The sequence below is a fragment of the Falco cherrug genome, chromosome 3 (assembly GCF_023634085.1).
Source record: "Falco cherrug isolate bFalChe1 chromosome 3, bFalChe1.pri, whole genome shotgun sequence".
Lineage (NCBI taxonomy): Eukaryota > Metazoa > Chordata > Aves > Falconiformes > Falconidae > Falco > Falco cherrug.
The window spans coordinates 40,879,433-40,897,744 of record NC_073699.1 but is presented as its reverse complement, the minus strand read 5'-3'; the positions used below and the strand labels follow the sequence as shown (position 1 = coordinate 40,897,744).

At 39.8% G+C, this 18,312-nt stretch overlaps 1 protein-coding gene and 1 long non-coding RNA gene across 6 annotated transcripts in view; one reads left to right on the top strand and one right to left on the bottom strand.

Annotated features, from left to right (window-relative positions):
- Positions 1-18,312, bottom strand: part of STAU2 (staufen double-stranded RNA binding protein 2) — a 177,237-nt gene that overhangs the window by 71,097 nt on the left and 87,828 nt on the right. For all 5 annotated transcript variants that reach the window (XM_005443188.4, XM_055706170.1, XM_055706168.1 and 2 more), the window contains one exon: positions 11,139-11,446. In XM_005443188.4, coding sequence (XP_005443245.1) covers positions 11,139-11,446 — 308 coding nt within the window. The remainder of the gene's footprint in view (positions 1-11,138; positions 11,447-18,312) is intronic.
- On the top strand, positions 1,950-9,639 carry LOC129735735 (uncharacterized). Its single transcript, XR_008731576.1, has 2 exons — positions 1,950-2,681; positions 2,799-9,639. It is a non-coding gene; the product is annotated as an uncharacterized LOC129735735 (long non-coding RNA).

Sequence of the window (18,312 nt, the reverse complement as noted above, 5' to 3'; positions counted from 1 at the left end):
ATTGTGCTCCCAATTCTGAACAAGACTGAAGGAGGCGACAGCCAAAAAAAGGGTCTCTGAAAGCCTTGGCATCAGTCACAAACAGGAATAATCTATGATTTGTCTCTTTTCTCTTTCTTCATCTTTTCTTGTTGCTTCTCTTTTTAAGTGTTGTTGCTTGAGAGCTGAGTTACCTTATTGTAACTAAAACTAAACCCTGGTCTGCTGTGAATTCACCACCACACCTTCACATTTTTGCCAGCTGAAACTTCCAGTCTTTCAAAGTTTGGGCAGTATTCCAAGCCAAGGTCCGTAGCTAAGTTATCAAGTCCCATTAAGGTTTACTTAGAAAGATTCTGGCAGGGAACGCAGCCTGGTGTGTTTAGTGCTGGCTGCATTATTTTGAGAGATCCTGATAGCTTTTAAACTTTTTCATACATAAACCCCCTATAATCTAAAACTGGTTATGAAAATATAATTCACATTCTTTCCACAGACTAAGTTATGGGCAGGGATATGTGGGAGGATTTCAAATTGTTATTTGCACGATGCCAAGGAGAAAAGCTAAAATGTTACCAAGGTGACATCCACACCACACCTGGGGACCCATGCAATGCCATTAGCCAGTTATTCTCCGTTTACCTTCTTTCCTTTTAGAAACTGAAACAAAAAAAGAAGCACCTGACTGTTTCTGGAGGCCAGAAGAGCAAAACTTCAGCAGCACTTGAATAAAGGGCCTTCTTCCTTGTAAAAGGGAGAAAGGTAACAATGGCCAGAATAGAAGAAAGCTAGTCTGGACAGATTTCGGGCTGGAAGCCAGGTGGTTGGAGACTTTGTGTTAGAAAATGTACTGCCCCTCGTAGTTAGATTTCATTTATTTTCCTAATTCTGCATACTCTTGAATTAATTCAGAAACATTCTTCCTGCAACAAATATTACCTCCTGCAGTAGTCTCAGTGAAGTAATATGCTAGGTTTCCAAATTTGCTTACCTTTCCTTATGGAAACTGATATGAGAATGATGCTTATGGCTATTTTTTTGCAGAATGACTACCAGTATTTTGACTTCCTTTGAGGTCAAAAATAGGATTATGTGGACTAGATGGTCTACAGTCCACAGAAACATTTCTGAAATAAATGGAAACTAATAAAATCACTTCTTGTAGATCTACCCCAGGTCACTGCCATCAACTGTGGTACTGTCTACCTTCCCTCTGAAGTCAGTTGATTAAAAAAGTCCTATAAACCAGAATGCAATGAAGTCCAGGTGCTTAGATCTTTACATGAAGCACTCTCTCTCAAGAACAGTTCTTGCTATCAGCTTGTTCTGTTTTATCTCTCCGTCTATTTCACATTCCCAGCGTCTTCTTACTTTTGGTTATTCATGTATAAATTAGGATTTGGAGACCTTGAAGCTCTTTCCCACATAACATAACCATTAGGTGTAAAGTTGATTTTCAGTGTAGCAGGATACCTGCAAGTTTCTGAGACCCAGGTAAGGACTCTCAATTAATAGGTAACCTGGTGTTGTGCAGATCAGAGATGCCACTAAAATTATCAATAAAATCCTGACCGATCTGCTGCTTTTCCTTGGAGGAAACTTCTTTCCCTCTTAAGACAACAAAAATAGTAGTTGTCTTAAATAAATGGGTTTTAGCTATTGCTGATCAGTGCTTACACAGGGCCAAGGCCTTTTCTGCCCCTCACCCCACGCCACCAGTGAGCAGGCTGGGGGTGCACAAGGTGTTGGGAGGGGAAACAGCGGGGACAGCTGTCCCCAACCGACCAAAGGCATATCACATACCATGTGAAGTCATGTTCAACATATAAAGCCGGGGGAAGAAGGAAGAAAAGGGGAGGTCTGGAGTTACAGAGTTTGTCTTCCCAAGGAACCGTTACGCATGATAGAGCCCTGCTCTCAGGAAATGGCTGAACACCTGCCTGCCGGTGGGAAGTGGTGAATGAATCCCTTATTTTGCTTTGCTTGTGCACACAGCTTTGCTTTACCTATTAAACTGCCTTTATCTCAACCCACAATCTTTCTCACATTTACCCTTCTGCTTCTCTCCCCCATCCCACGGGATGGGAATGAGTGAGCTGCTGCGTGAGGCTGAGCTGTCCCTGGGGTTCACCCGTACCTGTCCCTTCTGGCATCCAATGATGTGGGGCATGAGGGGTTTGAAATAACAGATCTGATCAGAGTATGCTAGACCAAATTTATAGCTGTTTAGCTACTAATTGGCAGGCTCCTGGGCTTGCCACGGGGCTGGCTGGCTTCACTGTAGATTAGTCTAGTGCTGGTTAGTGGCAGTTTTTCACTCCTGCTGTTTCCCGTCCTCCTTATCACCCTGTTCTGCTCTGCCTGGGAACACACCGATAACAGCAATGAGCTGGCAGGTGGCCAGGGCGCTGCTGCTGTTCCTATGCTGCTGTACTGGACAGGCTGAAACTCAAGACTAGGGGACTGTAACTGTGGGTAAGCGCATGCTGGAGCCGGCACATTCAGAAGTGTATGTGGCCGTGGAGCAGTCCATGCCAGAGCAGGTACTCCCTGGAAGGGACCGCGGCCTATGGGTAAGGTCATGCTGGAGCAGGTACATCTGTGTCCCTAAGGGACAGTAGCCTGTGGACAAGCCCACACTGGAGCATATGTGCCCTGACTGTGGGCCTGTGGCTAAGCCCATGCTGGGACAAGAGGCAAGGGTAAGAGTTCACTGCAATGCTAAACCCTATGGCCTAGTCCAAAGGGACAAGGGATGAAGACTGTAATGTATATACTTTTAAACTGTTGTAACCCAGATTTTTTGTTGCATGTTACAGGAAGTATAGCAGGTACCATCTGAACCAACAGAGGGCAAGTCTCACAAGAGGATGTGAAAGTGCAACAGCGACCCAACCTGAGCTGACTTTGGTGCTCAGTAACAACATCAAACTCCTGTTCTAAATATTTACCGTAACAGATGGAGTAAACATGGACTAAATGGACTCAGTGGACATTTTGCAGACTTTAAAAGGGTGGCCCCTAGTCTAAGGGAATGATATCTGCATATATATCAAAGGATGGGAAAGGGGGGTTGGTTAATGAGGATCTATTGCAGGGGTCCTCAAACTACAGCCCGCAGGCTGGATACACCCCCCCAGGGTCCTCAATCTGGCCCCCGGTATTTACAGAACCCCCCTGCCCCCCCCCCCCCCCGCCGGGGCTGGGGGGGAAACCAAGCAGCCGCAGATGACTGCCTGCCACTGCATCCACGCGCCGGCCCCCTGGATAAAAAGTTTGAGACCCCTGGTCTATTGGATAGCGTGGGACCTGAGCATGACATAAATGGTATGGAATAAGGGGTGGGAATTATACTGGTTTTGGCTGGGATGAAGCTTCACAGATTTGTGACCAAAACATCATTGATAACACACCTATGTTTTAGCTATTGCTGAACAGTGCTTGCACAGCATCAAGGCCTTTTCTGCTTCTCACACTGCCCCACCAGCAAGCAGGCTGGGGACAGGCAAGGAGCTGGGAGGGGGACACAGCTGAGGCAGCTGACCCCAACTGACCAAAGGTATATCCTACACCTATGACATCCAGCTTGGCAATAAAAGCTGGGGAAAGAAGGAGGAAAGGCGGATATTTAGCATTAAGGCACCTGTGTTCCCAAGTAACTGTAACATGTGATGGAGCTCTGCTTTCCTGGAGATGGCTGAACACCTGCCGGCTGATGGGAAGCAGGAATGTATCCCTTATTTTGCTTTGCTTGCACACACAGCTTTTGTCTTTATCTCAACCCATGAATTTTCTCACTCATGCCCTTCTGATTCTTTCCCTCATCCCAGCAGGAAGGAGGGAGAGAGCAGCTGTGTGAGGCTTAAACTACCCACCGGGGTTAATCCACAACAGAAGTCGATAGTAATCGGAACATCAGGCAATACTTTGTTATTTGGTGAAAGTGCAAGCTTCACATTAGAAAAAACAAAGTATGAAGAAGAGAGAGAAACTGAGATAACGAGGACTCTGACAGCTATTTCTAAAGGTGCTTCTACTCCCTATGGGTAAGAAGAAAACCATTGCTGTTGAGATTATTGTACTGGCCATTGAGCATGGCACAGTACAAACACACAGGAAGATGATACCGTTCTGTAAACGGCCAGGTTTCAACACCTTCAGTGATGACACAGCACAACATCATTCCACACATCGTTCCACAGAAACCAATCTCACCAATGAGCAAGTACAGCACTAGTACACTTGACTGAGACCCAAGGCACCATGAGAGGAACCAAAAGGAACCAAATTCCACAGCTTGTTTTGCAGAAGTAGGTATTGGTAATAGATGGCAGCACAGTCACTCTCCAGCTACTTCAAGGGGTTTCTTGGGTACTTATTTTTAAATGTCATTAATTCCCCCCACCCTTTTGAGTGTTAACATTATGGTGAATCATCACAGTTCCCTCTGGGCCTGGCTGTACACTGCTATTTTAGAACAATTTCACTAATATTTGCAGTCTGGTCAATCCTGCTAGGATTGAAGTCTCCAATGGCTTGAGGGAGAGGCTAGATGCACAGCTATATACATAGAATTATAGGGGATTTGGTCTCAAATGTGGATGAAGCAATATTTGCTTTAACAGCCTTATTTCCAAAGTATTCTCTAACATAATTCTACAAACACCTTAATTTTTTAGTATCATACTTCTCCAGATTTCTGGAGATAGGATCTTCAAAGAAACATTTATATAGAGACAGTTTGCTGACACAGCCTTCAAATTTGTTTTATATTAATGATGCCAGGAAGCCTGAGGTAATTTCAAAAGTTTCTTTTTTGTTCAGGTTTTCTAATTTGAATGACTGATAAGACTTTTGTATGCCTCAGAACTAGCCCATTTGCTGGGATTCCAGTCCCAAGCTCTCAGTGGCCACAAACCTTTCTGCAGCTGACACATTCAAGGACAGAACAGTATCTTCCCAGTTTACATTCTAGTTTTTAGCACTTGCTACACTCTCCATCATTGGCTTTAGCTGCAGACTTGCTAAAATGTACCTTTTGATTAATTCATCTGCAGGGAACTTTCAAAATACACTCTGACAACTAACTATAATTACAACTACATTCATTATAATAGATTTGGTACATAGAACCCTTCCCTCCAAAACACAGTAAAATTTTACTTGTGGGTTCCCCCCCGCCCCCCCCCCCAAAAAAAAGTGATTCGGGGTAATCTGAGGAAAATCACATCAGCCATTCATGACTCATAAGAGATGGTTTGGGTTTTGTTCAGTTTACCACAGCTCAGCTCCATTTCACCCCTAAATAAATGATCACCTGAACACAATCACCACAAAACAATTAAACTTCTAACTAAAACTTTTGTACTGTAGGCTCAGACTGAAGGTGAACAACATAGTGGGGGGCCACTTTACACAAAGCAGTGAGCCACCAGAAAGGCTGAAAGAAGCAAAGAGAAGTTGTGCTTTCTATCCTGAAAGAGGAATGGAAATGAAAACAACGAGAAGATCATCTGTTGTAAAAACTGAGACAGGACATTAGGGATGGAAAGGTAGTCTATAGCCCATCAGAGACCCAGAGACAGGAAATGCCCACTGATTTTCTGCAAAACCACAGAAGCTTCATTTTAACACGCTGCTTCAAAGCCCTCTATTGAAGCTTTCACTTCAATCACAGCACCCTTGTTAGTCTGTTTTAATTTCTTCCCACTGGCCTCCTCAGCAGGGAGGTTCTGGTTAGAACAAGACATCATACTGAGCATTTATCAAAATTATTTCACCTTACTTCTACTCACTGGAACAATAAAAAAAAAAATTCTCATCATTCCCTTTACTGCAGCTATTTGAATCTGAAGTCAATGGGGAATGCTTGGGGTTTCTTTCCTGCCCGTTTTTCTCCTGAACCTTGCGATCCGTACTAATGAATTCTTGCAATTTTCAAAGCTGATTCAGAGATTCATGCTTTTCAAGAGCTGAAGACACCGGTAAATATCTTAACTGTAGCGTTCTCCTTATTTATGATGGCTTTTTTTGTGAATGTGACAAGTTTATGGAAAATTTTGAAGTGCAATCCTGGTGCCCAAATCCACAAATGGTGTGTCAGTCTGTTGCCTTCAGAGATACAACTGTACAAGTAAACATTCTGGCCTTAGTTTTCCAGTCCTAAGTTATACTGAAGATCGGAAAAAAGATCCTGGTGTGACGGCAAAGAGCAACAAAACTTCAGTTCAAAAAGATCCTGCTTGCTGTGGGAAGAGAAAGAGAGAAACTGAAAAGGGATAAGCTGTTGCTTTTATTGAGGTAAAAAACAGCATCAGGGGTAAGAGAGGAGGAAGGAAAAAGCTAATGTGAAGACTTCCAGGGAGCTCTTGCAAATTCAGTATTCATATTTTGCTGGGTCATGTAATAAACAAGAACTAATGAAAAGAAAGCTGCTTCCGTCTAGGCAAGTCCAATGAACTTTAATTTATCTAAATAAGCAACATTTCTTAATTGTGACCTGCTTTGGAAAAATAACAATTAATTGAAATTGTTATTTCAGCCATCACCAATGAGTTGGCATACTTGGACGCAAAATGTTAATGAAGGAAGATAAAGGCAATTGCATCAAATTTCAAGATATGAAAGTTCTGATGTGATGAGGATAATTTATGTGCCAATTATTTCCTTCAGGCTGAACCCTGAATCCCTTATTCATTCCTTTTGTATTAGAAATTCCCACTGAACTCAAATCTGATTCTCATGGCTGTGTCTAGATTTGCTTGAGAAAAGAGTTTCCAGGCCCAAACTTTTCATTATTAAAAAGAGCAGGAACTATTTAACCATCATGAACACTGTCATCAAGTTCTGACAGCAAATTTAATATTGGTCAAAGAGAAAGAGATCTCAGGTAAAACAGGGTGGGGATTCACAAACCTTCCCAAATTCAGGCAGGAAGATGCGAAGGTCACCCACCGCCCTTTCCTTGGGAAGCCAGGCGCCAGCCCCGTGACGCTGCACTCGTTAGCAGCCACAGCTAAATCCGAGAGAGACCACCAAATGGTCACAGCACAGCCTGACCTACAACTGATGGCTGCTTCACACACTACGCCAAGTCTGAAGAAGCCAGACTTCCCCCTTTTTACTCTTTCTGTCAGTGACTATTTCCTTCAACAGAAGCAGTGAGCAGACACCAAGGAAAGTACCATTATCAATCACAGCAGAATGACACCGCACAGCACGTGAGGACGTGTCTGCACCAGGCAACACGGCACCAGACAGGCGTCTCAGAGGTGTGACTGACTTCAGGCAATGAGTTCACAGTGTGGGGCAATAGCCCAGATTTGCAAAACACCACGCAGGGTGCCCAGGCTTACAAGCAAATGGCAAGTCAGGTACCTAATCTGCATAGGTGTTTAACGAAAGTCCCAAGAAGCGTCTACCTTTTTACATGATTTTACAGCTTTAAATGACTTGCTATTTGCATCCACAGTGCCTGTACTGATTTTGAACATGGTATTTAGGTGCTTTTCAGAATCTGACCTGCTCCAAGAAATTTGCAGTTACATACAGACCGGATCAAAACTATAGTTGTTTCCTTGAAATTCACCAAGGGTTGAATTTCCCTGAAATTTTCCTTACATGTGTATCTCAGTAGTGAGATCCAAGCACTCCTAGACTTGATTTCCCAATCCACCCTCCAACAAAGCAAAACGAGTGCTGGTTTTGTTTAAAGCCACTGTAGGGAAAGGTTTGAGCTCAGTGTCAACCCTAATACAACCATGGAAATTCAGTTTAGGCCCAGCTCTGCTGACAGTTCAAAACCACGCACTGGGATGTGTGAGCCACAAGTAATCCTGACTCTAGAGCATCCAGCAGGACTCCTCCTGTGTGTGCCGTCTCTCAGAAACATGTGCCTTTGCTACCGGCTGGGGAAACGAAAAACATTTAGAAATGCCCAACAATAAAACATTTAAATCCATCAATGTATAAAATGGAACAGTTAACCACTAAACAAATGTGGGGAGGGGAGTGGGGGAATATGAATTGTGTAAACACTGCAATCAAAGGAATAGAGAAATAAATATAGAAAAATATAGAAACTAATAATAGAGAAACTAAATCCTGTGTGAGGTTTATTATGTAGCCACCACGGAGAAAAAGTTAAGATCTCTGAGCCCTGCCAACGCAGCAAGCCAAGTATGGCTGGAGCCACGTACCGGGACTGACTGTAGGCACTCAATCATGGCTTTTTAATTTTTATGATCTTTGCTTCATGGAAACTCCCAGGGGAATTCCCTGCTGGACTACCTGCAACTTGAGTTCTGCCTCAGTAAAAACTGGAGGCTCAAATTATTCATGTGTAAACAGCTTCTCAAAATGTTTCCATTTAAACAAACTCTCTGAATAATTTACTGCACTTAAATGGTCAGTAAAAATAACTGTAACTTTCCTAATCTAGTTACAAAACAATGGCCAAAATACCACATAATTACTTAAAAAAAACAATTTTACCAAAGCTGAATTTTCCTTTAAACAATCTCCGGGCAAAGTCTGCAAAGCAATTAACTGGTAGATCGTATTCATAAATATGAAGCAAGCACTAAAAATGCTTTATTCAGAGTTTGTAAAGGCTTGCTTGAAGTATTTGTGTTTAATTATCACTGGTAATTTGAAGCCTGAGCCTTGAAAGTATCCAAGCTAAACACCTGTTTTTCAGTGACACTGAGGTGCTGCTTGTCAATTATATGTATCTTTAGAGTAATAAGCCATAAAGCATAAAAATGTAATTTTTAGTACTTTTCCATACATTGGTCCCAATAACTCTTAATATTAAGGGCTTACAATAGAACATGGCTGAGATCATACAGAAACAGTTTAGAAGAATTTAAATTAAATAACCACATTTTAAAGACATGTCCCCTGCAGCTAAAGAAGTTCAAAAAAACCATTCAAATAAGCAAATAACATTTTTTACATTTACAAATGAAACATCATATGAGTATTTATTGATTTTTTAAAAAATTCAAAAATACATTGTAACAGAACAGAATGTATACGTTCTTCAATGAAAGACAAAACTATGGTTATCATCCGGACCAGAATACAAATACATGCTAACAGTTTAAAAATCATTTTGGGTCATTCAGGAAACATGAAACAAGCTAGCTGTTTGCAAATGCAGTAGTTTTCTACTTGGTAAATATGCCTGAGAAAGTTAACCTGTAAAGAAATCTGCTTTTAAACTCTTAAAACACAAAGAGCTTTCTAGGCTGAAATGGTGAAGAGACCTGTGATATGCACCTGACAGGCCACCAAGCCATTTCCCACAGAGATTCTGTTTACTGCTGCACCTCAGCTCAGCCACCCAGCAGCGGCAGAGTTTCACATCAATACCAGGCTTATTCAAGCGAGGTGTTAAAAAGCATGCTAGGATGATGTAAAACCATCGATTACATACACAGTGGACAGGTGTTAATAATAGAGATTCTCTACCAAACCCCTTGGTTTGTATCAGAGCCAAGTAAAAAGTAGTAGTCTAGTGTACGGATAAAACGGACTATATGTTTTGGCTCAAGGTAAGACCCTTTAAAAACAAGTTCTACATAAGCATCTAGAATCAAAGCAAGAAAAAAAAAACAGGACAAACACAACTAATCATTTTACAGTAACCACATACTGGAGGCAAGTAAGAATCAAAACAGTAACATAAATTGTGCATCAGTTCTATGAAAATAAAGTGTTAGTAGTAGACACAAGCAGTCTGACAAGATGTGAAAGTGAGCAGTGAAAACTTCACAGACTGAATTTCTTTTCATCAGAATTCATCTATTTCTACTGCAGGCAGGTAACAAATGGAACTCAGGAAAACTGAATTCCTATTAGCAGCTTAACTCTACTACGGTGAGGCTTAGGCTTTTACCGTTTCTTGCATTAAGAGACATTCAAACTAATGAATCAAAAATGACATTTTAAAAATGAAGACCAAAAGAGAGCAGAATGTACATTGTAGACAGAAACAGCATTAGGTCAAATCCACAACTGGTGATATCTGATGTATGCAAATGTAATTTAACTATGCTGCTTATGCCAACAGAACATCTGACACTATTTCTCGAATTCCAGCAGCCTCTTTTAAATCACTTCCAACAACTGAATACTTTGTAAATTACATGGGCTTTGATGAAAAAAAGTCATTATCAGGCATGCAAAAATTCTAACAGAAACCTCCCATTTGTAGAATTTGGTTACATGATCAGATTACATGTGCTAGAATATACGAAACCAACTTTTCAAATGAAACAAATTCACAACTCTGAAAAGGAAAAAGAAAAAACAAACCAAAAACCTATGACAGGAAAAAGCATTTCTACAGAGCTGGTCCTGTCCTCCGATGGTGCAACAGAGTAAAAAGAGCTACTACCCATATGCATGTGTAATTTTGCATGTAATGGTGATCAGGAAGAGGCTTCCTTTTCCCATCTTCCACACTGCAGAAATGACTGGATGTGCTACAGAGGCTGCCACTGTCCTATGAAATGTAGGGTATTTGCCATTGCTGGATACAGGTTACCAGTGCTGAAGGACTCATGTGCTGACCCAGCGTGGTTCATCGTAAACTCTCTAGCACTGACTGTGACGTCAAAAACATTCTACATTGCTCTGACACCAGGTCTGCTCCTAGGCTGCACCTTCTGATCAAAACATTGTTCTAAGGGTGCAACTAAGAGGTACAGGGTGGGAAGCAAAGTAACAGCTTTAACGACCCGGCCCAGAAGACAAACGCAAAGTTAAAGTCGTGCGTTAGTACCTTCTGGATCAGAGTCAAAGAGAGGAGCCAACGCCAGAGCAATATGTAAAGCTTCTAATGGTAAGAGGTGAAGACTCTCAAAGAAGTGCAAGTAAAAAGCATAATTTAAGCCTGTAATTATTTAAGGAGAATAAACAAAGGAGAGAAGGATGGCCTGCAGTAAGGTGAATGGAAGGAAGGAACAAAAAAGAGAAGGAGGGACATGTATATTGGTGCAGGGTTGTATCTCCTGGACCCAGAAACTGCCTTGGACACCAGCTAATTTTACAAGATAAGTTACATGCATGCCCACATTCAAGAAGGCAAGAGTGAAACCTTGATGGCAATGCTATGATTCTGGCTGAAGAGCTTCATTTTCCCCCTCCCATACCTGAAAGCCTTGAATCCTTGCCAAATACTCCAGCTGTTTTGAAGGCTGCACTGTAGAACAGGGGGAAGCAGGAGATATTCCTTTTAGACCTATGGCTTCGGCAGTTGGGGACGTTCCATTCATGAGAAGTTCCCTGGCAATCGTAGCTGTGCTATTTGTTGTAGGAGATATGCTGAAGAAAGAGCTAGAAGTCTGGCTCATTTCTTTGGATGACAAATAGCTTACAGTGGTACCAGGGGCTGATTTGTTGCGGCTTGCTTCCATCTCTTGATAAACATCAGGAGAGAGATGGAGTATTCCCTTTGGTGCTGAAAATAAAAAAAAGATCATTCTCATTACTCTAGAATGTTTGACGTGTAGACAATTTTCATTAACATATTTTGCAGTGGAAAACAAAGTAAGGCTTTAGAAGCAGTATCTTTTTTCCACTGTAACTGCAAATGAAACTGTATATTTTATTTAGAAACGATGCAGATCTGAAGTGCTCCTCTTCTCCCACTCTTTCTAAGTGGGTACAAACCTGCACTGCAAAACTGTGGCTGGCACAGAATACAGAACACGAACAAATAAGTTTTGGAGATCCACACACCACGAGGAACAGCTGCTCCTTCAAAATAGTAGCACAATCGTTATTGCACAATCATTATTTCACTACAATCTTCTGACTCCTACCTGATAAAATAATTTAGGTGGTTATTTCACAAATAATTTAAACTAGCCCATGTCAGAACTGTCACCACCAGTAGTTCTTTTCTCTCCTACCTACAGCTGCTGTTTGTACCCTCCAGCCGCTCTATTGCTTGTGCGCCAGCACCAGCACGTCTAGGACAGTGCAGTGATGCTCACGAGAAGGAGATGCTGGAGGCAGAAGAAGGGCAGGACAGCTTCTTGCAGTAGCAGCACTGCCTCAAGTGATGGCTTATAATTACAGTGGCAGCCTGTGCTTAAATAACCTTAAATTGCCCTGCAGCCACATGGTTACTGTGCTAATGACTCTTATGTGACTGATTGCTCTTCAGTGGAATGGATTTATTTATCTATTTAGCTGCATATATGGCATTCTATAGTTTGCAAACAGCTACTTGCCTTGGACAACATTTATACTGAACAAGGAAAGCATGTACGTATCATCATTAATATCAATAGGAGTCAGGGTAAACATTAAAAATACGTAAATCTATTTATGTGAATTACTTGTAAATATTTCCACTGACATGTAAATTAGGGACAATTTGTCTACATTTCAAAATTTTTAATATATTTTTAGAAAACATCTTAATCCTAAACCTGCTTGGAAACAGAAATACATATTTGATCATTTTTGCTGATATTCCTGTGCATGGAAATGTGCAGAATTAAGTCTGAAGTTTGCTAGTTCTCATATACGATGAAGCATTTGTTGGAAACATGAGTACCTGGTTTGCCGATAGAAAAGGAAAACCTCTTTCTTATTATTCATAAATTGAAAAATGAGCTTGAAATGTGTAATTTCACATTAATAGCATACTTGAATCTTCTAGCATATATCTGAAAACAACATGGGTGAACCTGAGCCATATGGCATTCCATTCTAGGGATGATAAACCTGTTTGTTAACTGATTTAGTAATCCCAAGAGAAATCAAGAGTTCAATGCTTAATCCATTTGCAGTACATATTAAATTAATCTCAGAATGGAGAATAAATTAAAGAGGAGATGAAAATTAATTTCCAGTTACCTAGAAAGGATTCCTCTAATCCCAGTAGTGCAAGTACTATTTTAAATAAAACGACTACCACAAGAAGACTCAAAAAATATTACCAGTAATTAATACCCTCATTTCAACTACACGGTGAAAATTGAACTTCCTCACTGCTGACTCAGCAAACTGCTTACAGGTGAATCTTTTAATTGATTTACACTTTCAGCTTTTAAATTAATATTGCTTTCAGAAACCTTACACTATTCACAAAGATGTATCTGTTATTCATCTGATTCCTCTCCCCACCTACCTTCACGGGGCTGGGGAGCCTGGCTGCACCCTGAACTTTGACTTTAAAGGTGTTTTACCCAGTCTCACAATTGGTTCCAAAGCCAGTGGACCCTGAGTTGAACTCTAGAGCTAAGCACAAATGCAAGAAATGCTACCGGGAAAGATAGAGGATGGGGTCCCTATAATTTCTTTTTCTGCATTTGGGACAATTTAGAATATAACCTTATAGATAACAACAACTGTGTAAACACACAACATTATTTTATAGTGCATAATCACTGTATAGTAGAGTGATTTTATACCCTCCTTCTGAGGTTATAACCTCCAAGACTATCACTGCTCATATTTTTAAATAGTCTTATGTAAGAGGTAACATACATGAAAATTAAAATAGATAATACAGATATTGATAGCTGATGTTAGGTTACAAAGCCAAACAGCAACAATAATATTGAGTGGCAGGTGTTCACCACCTCCTAAGACCTGCCCACTGTAAAACTAATTTCCTACAAATATTTGAGATTCAGAAATGAAAACTGAACAAAAGATAAAACAGTATACTTGTTCAGAACTAATATGATAATAGCTCCCCCAAATCAATTTTATAAAAACAGAGTACAATGTTAACTTAAAAAAGGCTTAAAGAAGTTTAAAATCAAGTCCAGTGCTGCAGATGTCTGTTCCATTGATGTAATATTACTTAAAACAAACAGTTTACATGCTTTCTCAGCCATTTCACTGTTTTTACATGATCCACCCAAATATCTAACTGCTGTCTGGAACAATGGTTTGGAATACTTCCAGATTACTAAGCTTTCTAAATGTTAAAATAACTAATATGCAGCATATGATGAATAAAAAGATACTAGGCAGAGTATAGCAAATGCTCCTAAGTACTGACTTTAATGGTGATGTTAAATTAATAATAGTACTTTTACACTTATGCAACACCTTGCTGCTAAAGACTTCAAAGTGCTTTATAAGCAATAATTAATTTAAATCATACATTGCCTCTGAGAGGCAGATATTATATTACCATCATCGATTACCTCTGAAAACAAAGTAATGTAATATTCTAGACTTTACATTAATATAGTTCCAAGCTATTAATTTTTTATATTCAGGGCCTATGTTTCACGAAGCTTCTTACAAACTTGTGTTTAAAAGCCAATAAAACTTGCTGTCATTGAAAATTTCTATCAAGTATATATTAATTGTAATTCATGATCTATTTTTATTATATTATTGAGGATTTTTTAAATATCATTCCTCACTATTGTAGAAGAGTATATACTTAACTGTTTTGTTACACTAGTAAAGATGTTATCACAGGACAAGGAGTATGATATCAACAGAGCAATAAGTATAAGAACAAAAGAACTCTTCAAAAATACCTTAATTAGTCTTCAAACAAGCACTTTAATAGAAGACATGGGAGAAAGAAATACTATCCTCTAACAACTTCATGCATTTCAGAACATCTCTTGGTGAATATTTTCATATTTTTGTTAGTCTTTCATCTAAAACAAATTTCGAATTTTATGTCCACTAAATATTTATTCCATAATGACTTCACCATATTCCAAAGGTAGTATCGTAATTATTAGGAGTCACAGGATCTATAACACTACCATTTAGACCAACAACATTGTACCTTCTGCTGGACATTGACTTAGAGGTACATTCATGAAACATGTTAAAATAATTTCCATTTATATTACTTAAACCTGTGGGCAAATGTGCTACAGAAATATGCAGGCTAGCTATGCAATGTAATCAGTAACATTTGAAAAACATGTCTTATTCATCTTCAGCAGTAATTGCTAGCAGTCTCTTACAATCTTCTGAAATCTCCGAAAACTCTACACCAACGATGTCTCTTATTTAAGACTAAATTTCTCAAACTTCCATTGTCTACTTTCTCTCATGTACTACACAACTGCAAAAAAGTTTAGAATCCAAGGCAAATGTACAATTAAGATTCAAAAAGGCCCAATTATCCTTCACAAGCCTTCCCCTTGAAGCGTAATCTCAGTGCTTTGATTCCACTTCTTTTCATAGCAGCAGTAATAAAGGCAATCTCTGAAAGATCTGTTGGAGTAGTATTATTTTTATTCCTAACCCTTTCTCTGTATGGTCCCCTCAGCTGGGAAGACAGGAAGACCTTTCTACAGAAGGGTCCCCCACTGTCTGGACCTTCACAACTTCTGGAGTTCATGGAAAACAAAACTAGTCAGTGGAAGGACTTTCTGCATGGGGAATGGGGTGAGGAAGGAAACCAACTGACAATTTGACCAAATGAGCCTCAATGTAATAAAACTCTGCAAAATGGAATTTGCTAATACAGGGACAGTGACAAGTTCAAGTTACCCCACAGCAGTGGGCTACTAAGCTAAGAAAAATTCAGTGATGACAGTGTTGCTTCCACACTCACAGGCACTAGTGTCTACACCAGTACCGCTGGTGTCCCATTTTCAATCTTCTATTTCTGTCAAGAAGATCAGAAAACATGAAAAGCTGATTTTTCACCTACAGAATCAGGTTGTATTGTCAATCTGCATGCATGTGCTAATTTTCTCTTTTCTACTTGATCAACACTGTAGGGATACTCTTCCTCTGTCTTCACTCAATGACTTTTCCTGGTTTGAGATCACTCATTGACTTTTTGCATTTATGGACACTCAGTACACTTGGCCTAAACCACAACTTTATTCTTTCTTTGAGAACTACAGTTTTCTCCCTAGGCTCTCACCTGTCCCACAGGAAAGCTATACTTGTTGGTGTGTCAGAAGCAGCGTCAGCTGATGTATGACTTCCCCTGACACCGCTGAAGAGCACATGCAGTGTTGAAGCACTGAAGCACTGCTTTCCTGTCTTGTGTAACAATGCAAAGTAAACCATTGTATACTTATGTATATGACATGCTCATAAATTAAATTTAACACCCTGATGTTTGAAATAACCATCACGGGATGAAGAAAAGATCGTTCATAGAGATAATCAGTATTTTCAGAACGGAATAAAACACTTGATAAGTAACCATTGAAAAGCTTTCTTTCAGATTATGCTACCTGTATTCACATCGGATAGAGCCTTCTTATACTGTGCTGCTTAAAGTACACGGTAAAATCTTGCAGTAAGGCATTAATCAGGAAAAGTTAGACCCAGACCTAATCCTGACTTTCCTACCATGTGAGTTAAAATGGACAAAACCTTAAGAGGCATGGAGGACTTAGACCTGCAATAATTTCTCCACAGAACTGGCAGGTTCTCAACATGCCCTAGAATACAGCCCATTACAAATCCACCAGGAGCAAAAAAGAGAAACTATTTCAGTAACAACACTGAAAAATGTCAACATTATCATAAAAAGAAATTATCATTCTACACTCCACTCACTTAAAAAGCCTATTTATAAACTAGAATATTTTCAATTTTTGTTATTACCTCAGCAGGAAGGCAGAAAACGTCAGCCAAATAACTGAACAGGCGAACAGTATAGCCATTATGTTCTCCGCAACAGTCTACACACAATCTTGGCTTGAAATACCAAGATGCAATCATTACCTACTTAACACAGCTATCTGTGGTATTTCTAAGTTACCAGCTACTGCAATATTCAGACATGAAAAAATATTTTGTCATTACACAATATCCTTCAATCAAAAGATCTCGTCTACATGACCTTAAACAAACTGGTGTTATATAATGTCACTCATTAAAATACTAGTTTATTTAACCTTAAGATAACCACAACACTGAGGTAAATACTATTTAGTTCTTCATGAAGTCAGGTCCTGATACCCTTAATTTCACTGGAACATTTTCTGCACAGCTAAAAAGGAAATTGCAGTATCACAGGAGACTGAAGTTGTATATATTTCTGTAACATTTGGTGTTTAACTCATGTGAGTAAAGTCCTTTGAAATCTCCCACGGATTTACTCCTGCTTGGGAACATAAGATTTTAGTAAAAATAAAAGTGTTTGCAGTGGGGAATTTCTACAGGATATTCTAATGAAATATTCCAATGGACAGACGTAATGCCTACACCATTATTTTTACATGATAATTTCTCCATAATAAGTTTCCAACAATTTACTGGTGTACCAGATAATGTAACATTAGGATGAAGCAGGTTCTGAAAAGAATCAATCTACATGCAGAAGAAAGGACTGTATTCTTATTAGTAAAGAGGACCAGCGAATTTGGAGCAGAAGCAAATCAAGCTAGTGAGCTGGCAGATCAAGGTGCTTGCAAAAGCTTGAAGAAAGAGATTTTTGAGGGGCTAAAGCAATTAGGAGAGTGCCTAAGTGTAACTGGAGGTGACCTGTGCAGGCAAGACTATTCATTAACAGATTAAGAGGGAATGAGAATGGTGATGATGAAAACAAAGGCATGACCCACACATAGAAGAAATGAAAGAATGAGCAAGTCTACTGGACAAAGATAGAGAGGTTGCTGAAGCTACGAAGGTCAAGGGGAACATCAACAAGCACAGCATAAGTGAAGATGAAATCAGAGGAGGAGAAAGCGGTGGGGGAGTGGAAGTCATACGGATAATATGTTTGATGTAAAGGAAAGGGGATGGAGAAAAGAATTAAGTCTTCATTCTGACAGTAATAAAGCCTTAGTTCAAGTGATTCGATTCTTCAAGGGCATTATTATCCTGGACTAAGGGTGAGGTACATGGTGGGTTCCAGGTTGTGGGGAAGGGAGTAGGAGAAGGAGAAAAGTTTCCAGAAAACTGGATGTATTTAGAGAAACAAGTCTTGAGGTTAATTGTATGGTACATCTCCATTTGCCTGGCTGAGGACAGAAATCGAAATGCAGGTAATTTGCATAATTACATTATAAATATGAATTTGAGAGTTAACATCACAAAGAGCTCTGTGTTGCTTTTTCACATGCAGTTTTTTTCAAAGGAATAAACTACCAACCTTAAACAAATGTAACTCATATAGGGATTTTAGGGGACCAGGAAAAGCAAAAAGATAATTCCTCTGAAATTATCTCTATCCACAGGGCTGGCTAACTGATGTCATGATGGCTGTTCCCTCTTTATATATTTTATATATTAAGTGCTTAACAGTTAAGCAGTCAGAAAGCAGACCTGGAATCCTTCTCAGCCTGAGGATGTACAAATGACAAGCCTCACAGCCCACGTGTATGTTTCTTACATAAGCACAATCCATACCATTCA